The sequence below is a fragment of the Camellia sinensis genome, chromosome 3, assembly GCF_055761805.1.
Source record: "Camellia sinensis isolate YWXY chromosome 3, ASM5576180v1, whole genome shotgun sequence".
Lineage (NCBI taxonomy): Eukaryota > Viridiplantae > Streptophyta > Magnoliopsida > Ericales > Theaceae > Camellia > Camellia sinensis.
Genome location: NC_138963.1, coordinates 215,847,352 through 215,862,740, shown reverse-complemented (window position 1 = coordinate 215,862,740; position 15,389 = coordinate 215,847,352). Strand labels below are relative to the sequence as shown.

Sequence of the window (15,389 nt, the reverse complement as noted above, 5' to 3'; positions counted from 1 at the left end):
TTTCCATCATCTTCATTATATATATATATATATATAGTTCAATTCTTGTTTTTTTCTTCTTTGTTGTGGTGAAGCTCTTTGAGTTTATTTATTTATTATTTTTTTTCATCAGCAAAAAAGTTTGTGGTGGAGTTGTCTTGCTCAAATTTGATTTGATTATGTGTAAAGAAATTGTAATCCCGTGAAAAAAGATTTGGACTTTTTTCCTCTCAAAAGCGACCAGTCTGGGCTTTGCCCATCTAATGTTCTGGATATATAGTTAGGCTATCTTGTGATCGGGCTGGGCTTTGCCCAACTAATTTTCTGGATATGTAAGATAGTTTCAGGCTAAAGTATTTTAACTATGAATTCGCTTTTAAATCATCAAACACATTATTTTATGACTACATTTACCTGTTAAATTAAATTTAATGGGATTATGAGTACAGTAAGGCCATGTTTGTTTGAGTGGACATGAGCTTGGGATTGGACTAATAGTCCAATAAAATTATTAATCCAATGTTTGGTTAAACAATTGAAGTAGGGAATAATTATTTTAAACTTGATTATTAGTTAAGATAGGATATATAATCCAACGAATTCGTAATCTTAGGACTATTAGTCATGGGAATGCTAATCCAGTCCGCCCAAACAAACATGGCCTAAGATTACTAAAAGAAATTATTAGTGATAGTATTATGTTCAAGTTGTAAAATAAATTGAGTTTGTTTGTAATAATATTAATTGATTGAGATTAAATTATAAAATTATGTAAAAACACTCATTATATAAAATGTGATTTTTTTTTTTAAAGTGAATGATAATATAATTTTTTCACATCTAATCTCATTACTAGTAAATCCAAGTCCTATGGAATAGCTAATCCTTTCCTTGGAATGATTTTATATTCAATATTACTTTTTTCAAATGAGTAATAATGATATACACCCCAAAAGTTTTACCAATTTTTTTTTACTAAATGTCTTACATAGGTATGGGACTCACATAGGACCCACATGGTGTGAATTCCACACAATCCAATTTTCTCCTCTTAAACCCATAAACAAACATGGCTATATGTGAAAACCATAGATCTTAGGGAACTAAAATGAATAACCCAATTGATTATGACTTACAGTTCAAATTTAAGACATAATCGCAAGTTTAATTCCGTCTTTGATTGATACAGAGAGATTCACAATTCTAAGATCATTTACCGTTGTCATCGCCGAAAAATGACGGTTCGCCGTTTTGCAAACCTCAGATCTTAGATCCTTCACTCTCTCTCTCTTTGGTTCTAACGATTCGTGTTCTCTGTGTGTGTGTCACTCATCATTTATACTCCATCTCTCTCTCTCTTTCTTCTTCTTCTTCTTCTCATGATGTTCTGTTTTCGAACTCTGACTCCCTATCTCTCTCTTTTCTTCTCATGATGCTCTGTTCTTCAGACAATAAAATTTTACTCTACTTCATGATCCAACCCTCTCTTGTAAAGCCATCCTCACAATGTGTTTCAGAGTAAAATTTACTTTGATTCAAAATAAAATTTTACTATCGTTAAGCAGATTAGCATGTCGTTAATCAAAGTAAAATTTAACTGTTACAAAAAAAAAAGAGAGTATATAATGAACGAATAAGAGTCAAATTTTGCTTTTAGATCTATGAATAAATAGACAAAAAAACTCTTGATTTGTCATTGTAATCTCTAGATTTCTTTTTTTATTTTATTTTATCAAATCTAAGTTCATTTAACGCAGATCTGAAGTTATTGGTCTCTAATATGAGTTCGTAAGTATTAAATCTAAGATGGTGGTGGTTTGATGGTAAAAATGGTGGTCACTAGTCGACGGTGAGGATAAACGATGCCAACAGATGATGAAGATGGTGGAAACGATGAACAACTATCAAGTTGGTGAAAAGAGAGAGTACTGTAAAAGAAATAGAAGAAATAGAAGATATAATGATCAAATAAAATATTTAAATATTAAATTTTTTCCTTTATACGAAACTTTATAATTATAAGGGGATTTTGAAAGTGCTAATTTTTTTTTTTTTTTTTTTTGGTTGACCTTTTAATAAGAAAAGGAAGCTAAGAGGCGTTTTTGAATAAAACAATACCTGAAGGTTCACAAATAGCTGAATATTTATTCCAGAAGGGGTTGTTCGATCTAATCATATCATGTAATCCTTTAAAAAGCATTCTGAGTAAGTTATTTCATCCTTTCTTTCCTTTGAATCAAAATTCAATCAAGTAGAGTATTAAGTTTAATTGTTTTATTTGTAATTAGTTTATTGGAATTAAAGTCAAAATCAGAAGAATGGGGTTTTTTTTTGGTGACATAAGATCTAATTGTAGAAAGAATCAGAAGTTACAGATATATATATATATATATATATGTATATATACTAATATTTCTTATTATTAATATTACTGATTAGTAATCAGGAAATCTTCATAAATGGGTGAATTCTTCCCTTTGTGAAAATAGGCAAATAAAACGAATTTCATTTTCCTTTCTGTACGGGAAGCAAATATTCGTTGCTGTCCGTACTCTTTGTTTCCAAGCTTTGCTTCACTCCGAATAAACTGATAACACAACGACGTTGAGCTGCCCGGCAGGTGTGATGTCGAAAAGCCCTTCCGACGATCAAGTTAGCACCCTTTTAAAGAGAGAAAGGAAGGGAAAAGACAAAAGAGAGATAGAGCTCTAGGTCGCCAGACATCCAGACCTCTTGTATGGAGGCGTCACTCAGTTTATATAGCCCCTGCGCGCGCTGCTCTGCTCGTTTTTTCCTGGACGCGTGGTTGTACTGCCCTTTTTATTCGTTACACGCGTACCCGTCAATACCGCCAAACAGCATTAGCCAAACTGTCAAACGGTATTGAAGCATACCATTGGCGGGTTTCTCTTCTCGTACTCCAATTGGACCACCTGGCAATTTCTACCGAGCTAGGCATAGCAAGGTTAGTTCCAGCCTCAATTCCGGTCGACCTTCAAGGTCAAGCTCAATAACTAGCTTGGTTTACCCAACTCCGTTTGTTCCTACTGACCTTGCTCGGCCTTGGACCATTGCTTCACCTAGCTCGGCTTAGCCCGGTCCAACTTCTGGACCTTGGGCTAACTCAGCCACATAATCTAGAACCTCGGCCAAACTGCCCTCAGCTATGCTAACTCGGTCGCGTAATCCAACGGCAAGGCCCAAGTCACAACTAGCTCAACTCGTTTGCTCGACGCAAACTCCCCTCTCAATTGCCCTTTAATTCCGTCTGCATTCGCGTGACTGGAATTACATTACTAGGTCGGGCTAGACTCTTTACTCGGTGGTTCACTTTGTTCGGTCGTTGGTCTTGAATCCCTTCTGTTGTAACATGAATGAGATTACTCAACTTCAGCTCAGTATAAGAACTTCAAAGTTGGCGAGCAAAGTCAGGTCGGCAACTTGCTTCTTGGTGAGTGTAATCAACTCAGCAACTTCCTTGGCAAGCAAAATCAGCTCGATAAGGAACTTCTAATGTTGCGAGCAACGTCAGCTCGGCGACTTACATTTTGGCGAGCAAAATCAGTACAGCAAGGAACTCCAAGGTTTGCGAGCAAGGTTAGCTCGGCAACTTGCATCTTGGTGAGAAAAATCAGCTTGGCAAGGAACTCCCAGGTCGGTGAGCTAGGTCGGCAAGCAAGGTCAGCTCGGCAACTTGCTTCTTGGCGAGCAAAATCAACTTGAGAAGGAACTCCAAGGTTGGCGAGCAAGGTCAGCTCGGCACCTTGCATCTTGGAGAGCAAAATCAGCTCGACAAGGAACTTTAAGGTCGGCAAGCAAGGTCAGCTCGACAACTTGCTTCTTGGCAAGCAAAATCAGCTCAGCACCTTGCATCTTGGTGAGCAAAATCAGATCGGCAAGGAACTCCAAGGTTAGTGAGCAAGGTCAGCTCGGTACCTTGCATCTTGGTGAGCAAAATCAGCTTGGCAAGGAACTCCAAGGTTGGCAAGCAAGGTCAGCTCGACACCTTGCATCTTGGAGAACAAAATCAGCATGGCAAGGAACTCCAAGGTTGCGAGCAAGGTCAGCTCGGCACCTTGCATCTTGGAGAGCAAAATCAGCTCTGTAAGGGAATCCAAGGTTGCGAGCAAGGTCATCTCGGCACCTTGCATCTTGGCGAGCAAAATCAGTTCGGCAAAAAACTCCAAGGTTGGCGAGCAAGGTCAGCTCGGCACCTTGCATCTTGGCGAGTAAATTAAGCTCGGCAAAAAACTCCAAGGTTGGCGAGTAAGGTCAGCTCGGCACCTTGCATCTTGGCGAACAATATCCCGATGCCGTCGTCTGACGTAAGAGGTTGTAACTGTTGTCCCGCGTACGAGATGTCGCTGCCCGTGTGACGTAGTCTTCAGCTTTGAAGCTTCTTGTGACGGAGAGTAAAGAGGTGCGACGTCTATTCTGACTGCCGAAACGGTGAGAATAGGCATGGTTATTGTGGTTCCCTACTCCAGTGACGCCATTTCCCTTCATCTGGTATTTCATGGCTTCCATCTCCGTCGCCCTCTTCTTGATGATGGTATTTCCAGGTGTTGAGTGTGTGAGTCTCGCCGTCGGTGATGCTCTTCTGGGCTGACAGAGCGCCCAGAACTCCTTGCGCGCATGTCTTGTGACGCCCCAAAAAATTTTTTTTTTTTTTTTTTGAAACATCATAAGATTTAAATAACAATAACTTGCTAGATAAAATTTTAACTACTAGTTAGGAACTTTTAAGTTCTTACAAAGCCAAAGTCCAACGACAGAATAAAACTACAAGTTCACACACAACGTCACAACATAGTTTAATCCTAATACAAGGGATAACAGGATTTTATTATGACAAAATCTTGACTCTAAGTCAGCCAAGGTTCGATATTGGCAGCAGCTCCAATTTCAGCCTCAGTCCCTTCTTCAACATAATCTGGCATGAAACGCCAGGGCAACAAAATATATGCCATGAGTTTTGCAACACAGTAAGAAAACGTAACCAACCTACCATTCTTTTTAAGAGACAAATAATAATATTCTAAACATGAGATAACAATATAATTATACACAGAAATTACAACCATTAGAATAGTTTCAGTAATTTTAATAAATTAGGTGACACTCGAAATCTCACCAAAGAGATTTAACTTACCAACCACTAAGCATGGCAACGGTTAATTTGAAACCCTCCCTTGGTCAAATATTTAAGTGTTACCAATCGTAACTACCAGGGATGCCCACGTCCGGAGTTATATACCCAAGTAGTGGCATCCGTGGTCTGCCCCAAGGAAACGGTCTGCCAGGGGTAAGCAACCTCCCTGTGTGCCACCTGCACATCCACCCTTATTCCAAAACCGAATACCGAAAAGGGTTCAAATAAGTCCCGTGCCATCTTAGAGTTTCGCAACACAATTTACGTGAGAATTCTCAAAACCAGGGCTCACCCTGAACAACCGGTGTTAACCGTCAACCCTTAATTCCGTACAGTCTTTAAACCAAGACTCACTCCGAACAACTGGTATTAACCGTCAATTGTTAACTTTGTATATGCCGTTAATCATTTCAGTTAATTTTGATATTAATCACAAACAATTCCAAATTTTTAATCACAAATAATGTTATACCAACTCATTAAAATTCTCAATCATAAAATATTGCATGTGTCACACAATACAAAATAAAAGTACAGAATTTAAATAAACAATTTATTTAAACCGTGGTATGAAATAATAACTTAGATACAAGAATTGAACCCTAAACACACACATGCACGAATTTTTGATTTACAAAATTAGACTAGCATAATATTAAAGTGGTGATTTTATTCTGTCTAGAAAAATTTTCAGAGTATATATCTTGCAATTAAAATTATAAATACATTACTTATACAACCCTAAAATTCATATCAATCTACAGGATACTCAATAAACATGTTATGGTTATTTTTCAGAAAGCTTTTTCCAAAAATAACTTATAAATAATTCTAAACAAATTCTAAGGGTGTTTATGACACAGATTTGTCACATTTCCTTACGTTAATTCCATGCTTAAATTTATAGATCAAACCCATAATCTAAAAATTTATTATGAAACTAGACTTCTCAAATTTCATCTTCTAGTTAGAAATTACCAGATTTGGCTTAGTATAGAATTTTAAATAAATTTTCAAATACATGGTAAAATCTGTCTCACAGTTTCAGATTTAGTTAGAAATTTGTATAAATTCGTAGAAAGCTCAAAAATTGTTTCCAAAATTTCTGGATAAACTAGACATCATTATCAACAACTTTGTAGAAGAAATCATCTCGAAATTCTGAGTATAAAATTTTCTAAAAATTCGGGTAACATGCTGGCAGATTCAAGACAGATTATTCTCAACACAGTTTCAGGTTTAGTTAAAAATTTGTATAAATTCGTAGAAAGCTCGAAAATTGTTTCTAAAAATTTCTGGATAAACTAGACATCATTATCAACAACTTTGTCGAAGAAATTATCTCGAAATTCTGAGTATAAAATTGTCTAAAAACTCGGGTAACATGCTGGCAGATTCAAGACAGAGTATTCTCAACACAGTTTCAGGTTCAGTTAAAAATTTGTATAAATTCGTAGAAAGCTCGAAAATTGTTTCCAAAAATTCCTGGATAAACTAGACATCATTATCAACAACTTTGTAGAAGAAATCATCTCGAAATTCTGAGTATAAAATTGTCTAAAAAATCGGGTAACATGCTGGCAGATTCAAGACAGAGTATTCTCAACACAGTTTTAGACAATGTATCAAATGTACATAATCTGAAAAATTTCAATTATAAAAAAAATGAGAGGGTTGAGAGGGTTTTCTTACTTAGTAGTAGGATTGAAATGGAATAATGAAATGGTAGGAAAATATGCAACCTCAACCTCCTCCTCTTCTTCCACAAGAATTCCCTCTATTGGATGTATATGGTTTATGCTTAGCCTTCAAAATGTGCATGACTACTAGGTGCATTTTATAGATCTTCTCCGAGGCTAGCTCTCTCTCTCTCCCTCCCTCTCACACATTCTTTCTATTAATAAATCCATCCACTTTCTCCAAGTTCTAAGAAATGTGACTTTCACTAAATTTTTTGCTCTCTTTCTCCAAGTTCTATGGCTTTCTTTCTCTCAATTCCAAGAGCATCATTAGCTCTTCTTCCCTAAACAAGCATGCAAATCAACATGTGGAAAGCCTCCACCAAAATTCTGCAAAGGTTTGATTCCCTTTTTTTTTTTTTTTTTTTTTTTTTTTTTTTTTTGTGTGTGTGTGTGTGGGTTTCTGAAAATTGACACACTAAGATTTTTAACTAAGGTATTTAGTAAGAATAATTATTATATTGAATCATAATTAAAATAATTTATAAACAACAAATATTGAACACCCACTAAATTATTATTTTTTTTATAATGTCTTGTTAGTGATTGAATTGAGTCAATTTAAAACTAACTTTTACACTAATATATAATTCAGATAGACTGTAGAAAAAATTAATTAATTAATTTATTTATTTATTTTCTTTAAGGAATAATTAAAGATGGGTTTTCACAATCTACCCTCCTAAAAGAAAATTTCGTCCTCGAAATTAATTTGTACCTTTAGACTCGAATAGTTGAGGGTAATTGACACGTATCATATCTTCTCGCTCCCACGTTGACTCTTCCATCCCACGATGTCTCCAGAGAACTCGAACCAAAGGTATAGTTTTGCCTCGTAATTTCTTCTCGCGACGATCTAAAATCTTGACAGGCTTTTCTTCAAATGTCACGTCTTCATCAAGATTAATTTCCTCCCAATTGATGATGTGAGAAGGGTGTGGCTCGTATTTTCGTAGCATAGAGACGTGGAAAACATTATGCACTCCAGCCAGTTGAGGCGGTAGAGCCAAACGGTACGCCACTTCTCCTATTTTGTCCAAAATTTCGAAAGGCCCTATGAAGCGAGGTGACAACTTTCCCTTCTTTCCGAAACGAACAACTCCTCGGCGAGGCTGTATTTTCAGAAACACATGATCTCCAACTTTAAATGCTAAAGGTCTTCTCCTTTGATCTGCATAGCTTTTCTGCCTACTCTGAGCGGTCTCAAGCCTTTGCCTAATTAGTTTCACCTTCTCGGTAGTTTCCTGAACTAACTCTGGCCCTAAAAGAGGTGCTTCTCCGACTTCTGTCCAACATATTGGTGATCGGCAAGGTCGTCCGTACAAAGCTTCATACGGTGCCATACCAATACTTGCTTGAAAACTGTTATTGTAAGAGAATTCGACTAGTGGTAAATATTTCTCCCAACTACCTTTAAAGTCCATCACACAAGCTCGAAGCATGTCTTCTAAAGTCTGAATTGTTCTTTCCGATTGGCCGTCAGTTTGAGGGTGAAAAGCTGTACTAAAACACAACTCTGTACCCAAGGCCTTTTGCAGACTTTGCCAGAACTGTGACGTAAAACGAGAATCACGATCTGACACTATTGAGACTGGTACTCCGTGCAATCTAATGATTTCTCGAATAAATAATCGACTTAAAGATTCGAGTGTGCCTGCTGGCCCTATTGGTAGGAAATGTGCCGTCTTAGTTAATCGATCAACCACCACCCAAATTGCATCATGGCCTTGTGGCGATCGGGGTAATCCCGTTACAAAATCCATTGTTATGTGTTCCCATTTCCACTTAGGTATTGGTAAAGGTTGGAGTTTCCCTGCCGGCCTTTGATGTTCTGCCTTCACTTGCTGACACGTCAAACACTTAGATACGAATTGAGCAACGTCCTTCTTCATTCCACTCCACCAATACTGTCGCTTAAGATCCTGGTACATCTTATTTCCTCCCGGATGAACCGCAAAAACCGAATGGTGAAATTCTTTAAGTACTTCCTCTCTTAATTGTTCGATGTTTGGCACAAAAATTCTACCTAAATACCTTAAACTACCATCTTGATGGAGCGTCCAATCTGGTGAAGATTCCCCGGACACTAATCGGGCCTTGATGGAGTCGGTCTCCTGATCAAATCTTTGGGCTTCCAACACTTTGGTAAGAAGTTGGGGTGTTGTAACTATTGTAAACAACCTACCCATCCCATTCTGAGTCTCTGGTTGTAACTTAAACTCATTCACAGTGCTTACCATTTCCCATTCTTTAATTGATATGTTGGCTACCATCTCTCTTGTCTTTCGACTTAGTGCATCTGCTACAACATTAGCCTTCCCGGGATGATAAGATATGGTGAATTGGTAATCTTCAAGGTACTCCATCCGGCGTCTCTGCCTCATGTTCAAATCTCTTTGTGTGAACAAGTACTTCAAGCTTTTGTGATCGGTAAATATCTCAAATTTTTCGCCATAAAGGTAATGTCGCCAAGTCTTAAGTGCATAGACCACAGCCGCCAACTCCAGATCGTGAGTAGGATAATTTTTCTCATGATTCTTCAATTGTCTTGATCCGTAAGCCACTACCTTCCCGTTTTGCATTAACACACTACCTAACCCTTCCTTAGAGGCATCACAATAAACAGTGTACCCAACGTCACGTTCGGGTATGACTAATATAGGAGCGCTTGTCAGTCTCTTCTTGAGTTCTTGAAATGACTGTCCACACGCTTCGTTCCATTCAAACTTTACTCCTTTTTGCGTTAGGCATGTCATCGGCTTGGCTAATTTGGAGAAATCCTGAATGAATCTCCTATAATAACCTGCTAATCCCAAGAAACTACGAATCTCAAACGTATTCTTAGGTTGTTTCCACCCCATCACTGCTTCTACTTTAGCGGGATCCACTGATATCCCTGATTCAGATACAACATGACCTAAGAACTTTACTTCCTCTAGCCAAAATTCACATTTGCTAGCTTTAGCATACAATTGGTTTTCTCTTAGAGTTTGCAAAACGGTCCTCAGATGTTGCTCGTGGTCTTCCTCCGATCGTGAGTATATCAAAATATCATCAATGAATACTACCACAAATTGGTCCAAATAGGGGGTAAAAATTTTGTTCATTAAACTCATGAATACCCCAGGAGCATTTGTCAAACCAAATGGCATTACCACAAACTCATAGTGGCCATAACGGGTTCGAAATGCAGTTTTGGGTATATCTTCTCCTCTAACACGAAGTTGGTGGTATCCCGACCTAAGGTCAATTTTGGAAAAACATTTTGAACCTCTTAATTGATCAAACAAGTCATCAATTCTGGGTAAGGGATATCGATTTTTAATGGTGGCTCGATTTAGTTGTCGATAATCGATGCACAATCTTAAGGTCCCATCCTTCTTCTTTGCGAATAATGCTGGCGCTCCCCAAGGGGACGTACTTGGTCTGATGAACTTCTTACTCAACAGTTCTTGCAACTGCTCCTTCAATTCTCGAAGTTCAGCTGGCGCCATACGATGTGGTGCTATTGAAATCGGTGAAGTCCCGGGTTGAAGCTCAATCGTGAAATCTACATCTCGTTTTGGAGGTAATCCTGGTAATTCGTCAGGGAAAACGTCAGCGTACTCGCACACCACATGGGGTAATCCTGGATCCTCTCGATTTTCGTCTTCCAAAATTAGGCTCGCCAACCATCCAGTTAGTTGATCATGCCATCGCGACTTGCGACACGTTGGAGTTAGGGAATCTTGTCTATCCCCTTTAAATTGGACTTTCGTGCCGTTAAGGGAGGATGCTGTCACTGTCTTACAGTAACAATCAATAATGGCTCGATGAACTGACAACCAGTCCATTCCTAGGATGACGTCAAAATCCGACATATCCATAACTCTTAGATCACAGATCAAATGTGAACCGGAGATTTCTAGCTCACAAGATTTACATACTAGATTTACTCGGGTTTGACCTCCTAAGGGTGAAGCGACACTCATAGCTATCTCTAACGCTTCTGGCTTTAAACCCAAACTTGTCACACATGCAGTGGATATAAAAGAATGCGAAGCTCCAGAATCAAATAATACTTTAACCCAAGAATTCATAAGGATTAACATACCTTGAATTACTGATGGGTTATCAACATCTTCTTCTTCTTGGAGAGCATACATTCTTCCTACTGCCTGTTGGTTAGTCTCTCCCGGTTTCTTTCCATTTCCAGCTCCTTGTGGTTGTGTTCTTGGTCGGCCTGCATTCTTAGAGGCTTGAGGCTGCCCCTTGTTGGTCTGGGCATGTTGAGTAGGCTTAGAACCTTGCCCTGGTTGGCATTTGTCGTATGGTTGTGCCCCTCGCTGATCCATAAAATACTTCCCTCCTTGAGGACACTCACTTCGACGATGCCCCTGTTGACCACATCCGAAACATCTTCCTTTCCACTCACTTACAAAGTTTCCTCCTTGCTGGTTTCCTCGATTCTGTCTTTGTTGCTGCTGCATCCCTCCGGCATAAGGTGCTGGCGCAGGATGGTTTCTGGTGTTGCGGACTGGGCCTCCTCCGCGTGGTTGGTTGTTGTTCCTTGATCGCTGATTTCGAATGCGTTCAGAATCTGCTAACTCTCGTTCCACAATTAAAGCTCGATCCACCATTTGGGCATAAGTGGAGAGTTGTACTGCGATCAATTTTCCTCTAATGTCTGTGTCCAAACCCCATTCAAATCGCCTAACCTTATCCCCTTCATTTGCTACTATGGCTGAAGCGTACCGTGAAAGAGCTTCAAAACGGTTCGCATATTGAGCGACTGACATTTTTCCTTGTTTCAGTTGAAGGAACTCTTGAATCATTTCTTGTCTTAGCGAGTTAGGAAAATACTTTTCCATGAACAGGTCTTCGAACTGTCTCCAAGTTAATGTCTCTACTTGTCGAGTACTTTTGATCATTTCCCACCAATGATCTGCTTCCCCTTCCATTTGAAATGCCGCTATAGTCACTCTATCTTGCTCATTTCGGATGTCGGAAGTATCTAGCAACTTCTTAATTTGTCTTAACCAAGCTTCAGCTTCATGGGGGTTTGATCCACCAAGGAATTTGTGGGGACGTAGCTTTTCAAACTTTGCTATCATCTCTGATTTGTTTTGATCTTGGTTGCGGGGTGGTATATTGCCTACCCTATCAGCAATCGCGCGTATAATTCGAGCGACATCGCCATCAGGCACTCCATCGCCATTACCGTTGTTATTATTTCTTGTTCGTCCAGCCATTCTGCATTACGGGATTTTCGTGTGATTTATTCACTTATTTATTATCAGTATTATTATTATACTTATGTGCAAGGACAGTAAAAAAAAAGACTTCATTAATTAGATTAGATAAGCTACAATTAGCAAAATACAAATAGAACAAAGGAAAAGATTAAATAACATACTACGGGCAAGAGATAGCCCCTACAATCCGAGTTAACTCCTACACTCACAATTCTAAACTAGGCAATTTCTTTTACATGTAAGCATACAAAACAATCAGTTAGCCTAGCTTATAATTCCCTTAAGACCCCTTAAAATAGCCAAGGAAAGTCTCTCCACACCAGGGCTTCCGGCTCCCATGTGGCTTGGAAAAGTCCCATGAATCGCCATAGCACCCTTACGAAGATAGCAGTTTCGCACACACGATGCCCTAGCAGCAGCACCGGCTCCTCCCGATAGGTCCTCCAGTCTCTGAAGTCCACTGACCCATCTCTCCTCACAATTCTGCTTGGGTCGGGCATGATATACTGAAGGCTCCAAAAGTCAAAAAGGTCGCCCACTATTTCGGTGAAACCGTCCGGAAAGGGGCCTAGTTGATATACCCAGGGAGTCTCTTGTCTTAGAATCTGGATAGGTCCGATATAGGTGCCCACCCAACTCTCATTTTTCCAAGCACAACCTCCGAGGGGATAAAGTCTGACATATACAAAAGAGCCAATTGGTAACCCGTTTTGCACATCCCAATCCTCAAACGTGGCTCCTATATCTCCAGGGTTCCCCTCGGTATTGCCTTCCATAGACTCATCCTCAGTGTCTGACTCAATCACAATAACCTCCGGGGGGTTGTATATTGGTACAACTTCTTCAACTTCTTCAGACTCAGTTTCAGGCTCAAGTTCAGGATCAGGTTCAGGGTCAAGCTCAGGCTCAGATTCATAGTCTTCTATAGGCATTTCCACGTCTTCACTCGGGTCGGATTCTATGTCATAGTTTTCCACTAAATTTTCCTCGTTAGAGTTAATGTCTGATGACCCTGGCATCCTACAAATAAAAAGGTTCTAACTTAGTTAGGTCACCGAGAATTACAATTTAACTTAAGGTTTTCTTAATTGTAAAAATAATAAACTACTATCCATGGCCCAAAGGTTCAAACTTGGCTCTGATACCACGCTGTGACGCCCCAAAAAATTTTTTTTTTTTTTTTTTGAAACATCATAAGATTTAAATAACAATAACTTGCTAGATAAAATTTTAACTACTAGTTAGGAACTTTTAAGTTCTTACAAAGCCAAAGTCCAACGACAGAATAAAACTACAAGTTCACACACAACGTCACAACATAGTTTAATCCTAATACAAGGGATAACAGGATTTTATTATGACAAAATCTTGACTCTAAGTCAGCCAAGGTTCGATATTGGCAGCAGCTCCAATTTCAGCCTCAGTCCCTTCTTCAACATAATCTGGCATGAAACGCCAGGGCAACAAAATATATGCCATGAGTTTTGCAACACAGTAAGAAAACGTAACCAACCTACCATTCTTTTTAAGAGACAAATAATAATATTCTAAACATGAGATAACAATATAATTATACACAGAAATTACAACCATTAGAATAGTTTCAGTAATTTTAATAAATTAGGTGACACTCGAAATCTCACCAAAGAGATTTAACTTACCAACCACTAAGCATGGCAACGGTTAATTTGAAACCCTCCCTTGGTCAAATATTTAAGTGTTACCAATCGTAACTACCAGGGATGCCCACGTCCGGAGTTATATACCCAAGTAGTGGCATCCGTGGTCTGCCCCAAGGAAACGGTCTGCCAGGGGTAAGCAACCTCCCTGTGTGCCACCTGCACATCCACCCTTATTCCAAAACCGAATACCGAAAAGGGTTCAAATAAGTCCCGTGCCATCTTAGAGTTTCGCAACACAATTTACGTGAGAATTCTCAAAACCAGGGCTCACCCTGAACAACCGGTGTTAACCGTCAACCCTTAATTCCGTACAGTCTTTAAACCAAGACTCACTCCGAACAACTGGTATTAACCGTCAATTGTTAACTTTGTATATGCCGTTAATCATTTCAGTTAATTTTGATATTAATCACAAACAATTCCAAATTTTTAATCACAAATAATGTTATACCAACTCATTAAAATTCTCAATCATAAAATATTGCATGTGTCACACAATACAAAATAAAAGTACAGAATTTAAATAAACAATTTATTTAAACCGTGGTATGAAATAATAACTTAGATACAAGAATTGAACCCTAAACACACACATGCACGAATTTTTGATTTACAAAATTAGACTAGCATAATATTAAAGTGGTGATTTTATTCTGTCTAGAAAAATTTTCAGAGTATATATCTTGCAATTAAAATTATAAATACATTACTTATACAACCCTAAAATTCATATCAATCTACAGGATACTCAATAAACATGTTATGGTTATTTTTCAGAAAGCTTTTTCCAAAAATAACTTATAAATAATTCTAAACAAATTCTAAGGGTGTTTATGACACAGATTTGTCACATTTCCTTACGTTAATTCCATGCTTAAATTTATAGATCAAACCCATAATCTAAAAATTTATTATGAAACTAGACTTCTCAAATTTCATCTTCTAGTTAGAAATTACCAGATTTGGCTTAGTATAGAATTTTAAATAAATTTTCAAATACATGGTAAAATCTGTCTCACAGTTTCAGATTTAGTTAGAAATTTGTATAAATTCGTAGAAAGCTCAAAAATTGTTTCCAAAATTTCTGGATAAACTAGACATCATTATCAACAACTTTGTAGAAGAAATCATCTCGAAATTCTGAGTATAAAATTTTCTAAAAATTCGGGTAACATGCTGGCAGATTCAAGACAGATTATTCTCAACACAGTTTCAGGTTTAGTTAAAAATTTGTATAAATTCGTAGAAAGCTCGAAAATTGTTTCTAAAAATTTCTGGATAAACTAGACATCATTATCAACAACTTTGTCGAAGAAATTATCTCGAAATTCTGAGTATAAAATTGTCTAAAAACTCGGGTAACATGCTGGCAGATTCAAGACAGAGTATTCTCAACACAGTTTCAGGTTCAGTTAAAAATTTGTATAAATTCGTAGAAAGCTCGAAAATTGTTTCCAAAAATTCCTGGATAAACTAGACATCATTATCAACAACTTTGTAGAAGAAATCATCTCGAAATTCTGAGTATAAAATTGTCTAAAAAATCGGGTAACATGCTGGCAGATTCAAGACAGAGTATTCTCAACACAGTTTTAGACAATGT

General features: G+C 38.0%; 1 protein-coding gene across 1 annotated transcript; it reads right to left on the bottom strand.

Annotated features, from left to right (window-relative positions):
• Positions 1-1,818: 1,818 nt before the first annotated feature.
• On the bottom strand, positions 1,819-12,101 carry LOC145822224 (uncharacterized). The gene is made up of 2 exons (XM_082918834.1): positions 10,292-12,101; positions 1,819-1,907 (listed from the first exon to the last, which is right to left on the bottom strand). The coding sequence occupies exons 1-2, from the start codon at positions 12,099-12,101 to the stop codon at positions 1,819-1,821; spliced, it is 1,899 nt and encodes a 632-aa protein (XP_082774960.1).
• Between the last annotated feature and the right edge of the window lie 3,288 nt (positions 12,102-15,389).

Coding starts and splice junctions, on each gene's coding strand:
- LOC145822224 (XM_082918834.1), bottom strand. CDS start 12,101: ATGGCTGGACGAACAAGAAATAATAACAACGGTAATGGCGATGGAGTG. Junction 1,908..10,291: donor TAAGAAGTTCATCAGACCAA/GTACGTCCCCTT, acceptor TTTCTTTTACAG/TACTCTCTCTTTTCACCAAC.